Raw genomic sequence first — 815 nt, 5'->3', positions numbered from 1 at the left:
TGCCAAGTCTTTATACACTGATAAGGAGGTCTTCATCCGCGAGCTGGTCTCTAATGCCTCCGATGCATGCGAGAAGTTGCGGTTCCTCGAGACCGCTGGTAAGGTGAATTCTCTGGCGGATCCTGACACTCCCATAGAAATCAGCATCACCATTGATCCGAAGCATAGGCTTTTCATCATACAGGATTCTGGTATCGGTATGACCAAGAACGAGCTCATTGAGAATCTTGGCACGATCGCCAGGTCTGGTTCCAAAGAATTTATAACGTCAGATAAGGTCAATGCCTCGGGTGACACTGCCAATCAAATCATCGGTCAGTTTGGTGTTGGTTTCTACTCTAGTTTTGTGGTCGCTGACAAGGTGGAGGTATTCTCTCGGTCAGCCGATGCTGCTGAGGACGGTGAAGGCCACGTATGGGAGTCCGATGGTCAGGGCAGTTTCACTATCAAGCCGGTCAAAGGTCTACCGCGTGGTACTAAGATTGTGCTTCACTTGAAGGAGGACGCTGCTGACTTTTGCAAGCCGGAGACTGTCAAGAAGGCTGCCTCCAAGTTTTCCAACTTCGTGGACTTTCCCATCAGAATGGCTGAGGGAGAGAAGGGCGATAAGGTTAAGATCAACAAGAATGATGCTCTCTGGATGAGGACTAGCGCCACTGAGGAGGAGCATACCGAGTTCTATCGCTTCCTCTCTGGATCTTCGTACGGGGAGCCCATGTACTCGCTGATGTACCACACTGACGCGCCTCTCGCTATCAAGTCGGTCTTCTATATCCCGGAAGATGCTCCCAACCGTTGGCTGCAACAGGATGCTG

General features: G+C 50.9%; 1 protein-coding gene across 1 annotated transcript; it reads left to right on the top strand.

Moving 5' to 3' along the window:
- Window positions 1-28: 28 nt before the first annotated feature.
- Pmar_PMAR002416 (heat shock protein 90, putative) lies at window positions 29-794 on the top strand (the record flags this gene model as incomplete). Its single annotated transcript, XM_002765964.1, has 1 exon — window positions 29-794. A coding segment is annotated over one exon (766 nt), but the record flags the coding sequence as incomplete, so codon positions are not given.
- Window positions 795-815: the final 21 nt, after the last annotated feature.

This window comes from Perkinsus marinus, assembly GCF_000006405.1.
Source record: "Perkinsus marinus ATCC 50983 genomic scaffold scf_1104296973900, whole genome shotgun sequence".
Lineage (NCBI taxonomy): Eukaryota > Perkinsozoa > Perkinsida > Perkinsidae > Perkinsus > Perkinsus marinus.
This window is presented reverse-complemented; position numbering and strand designations above follow the sequence as displayed.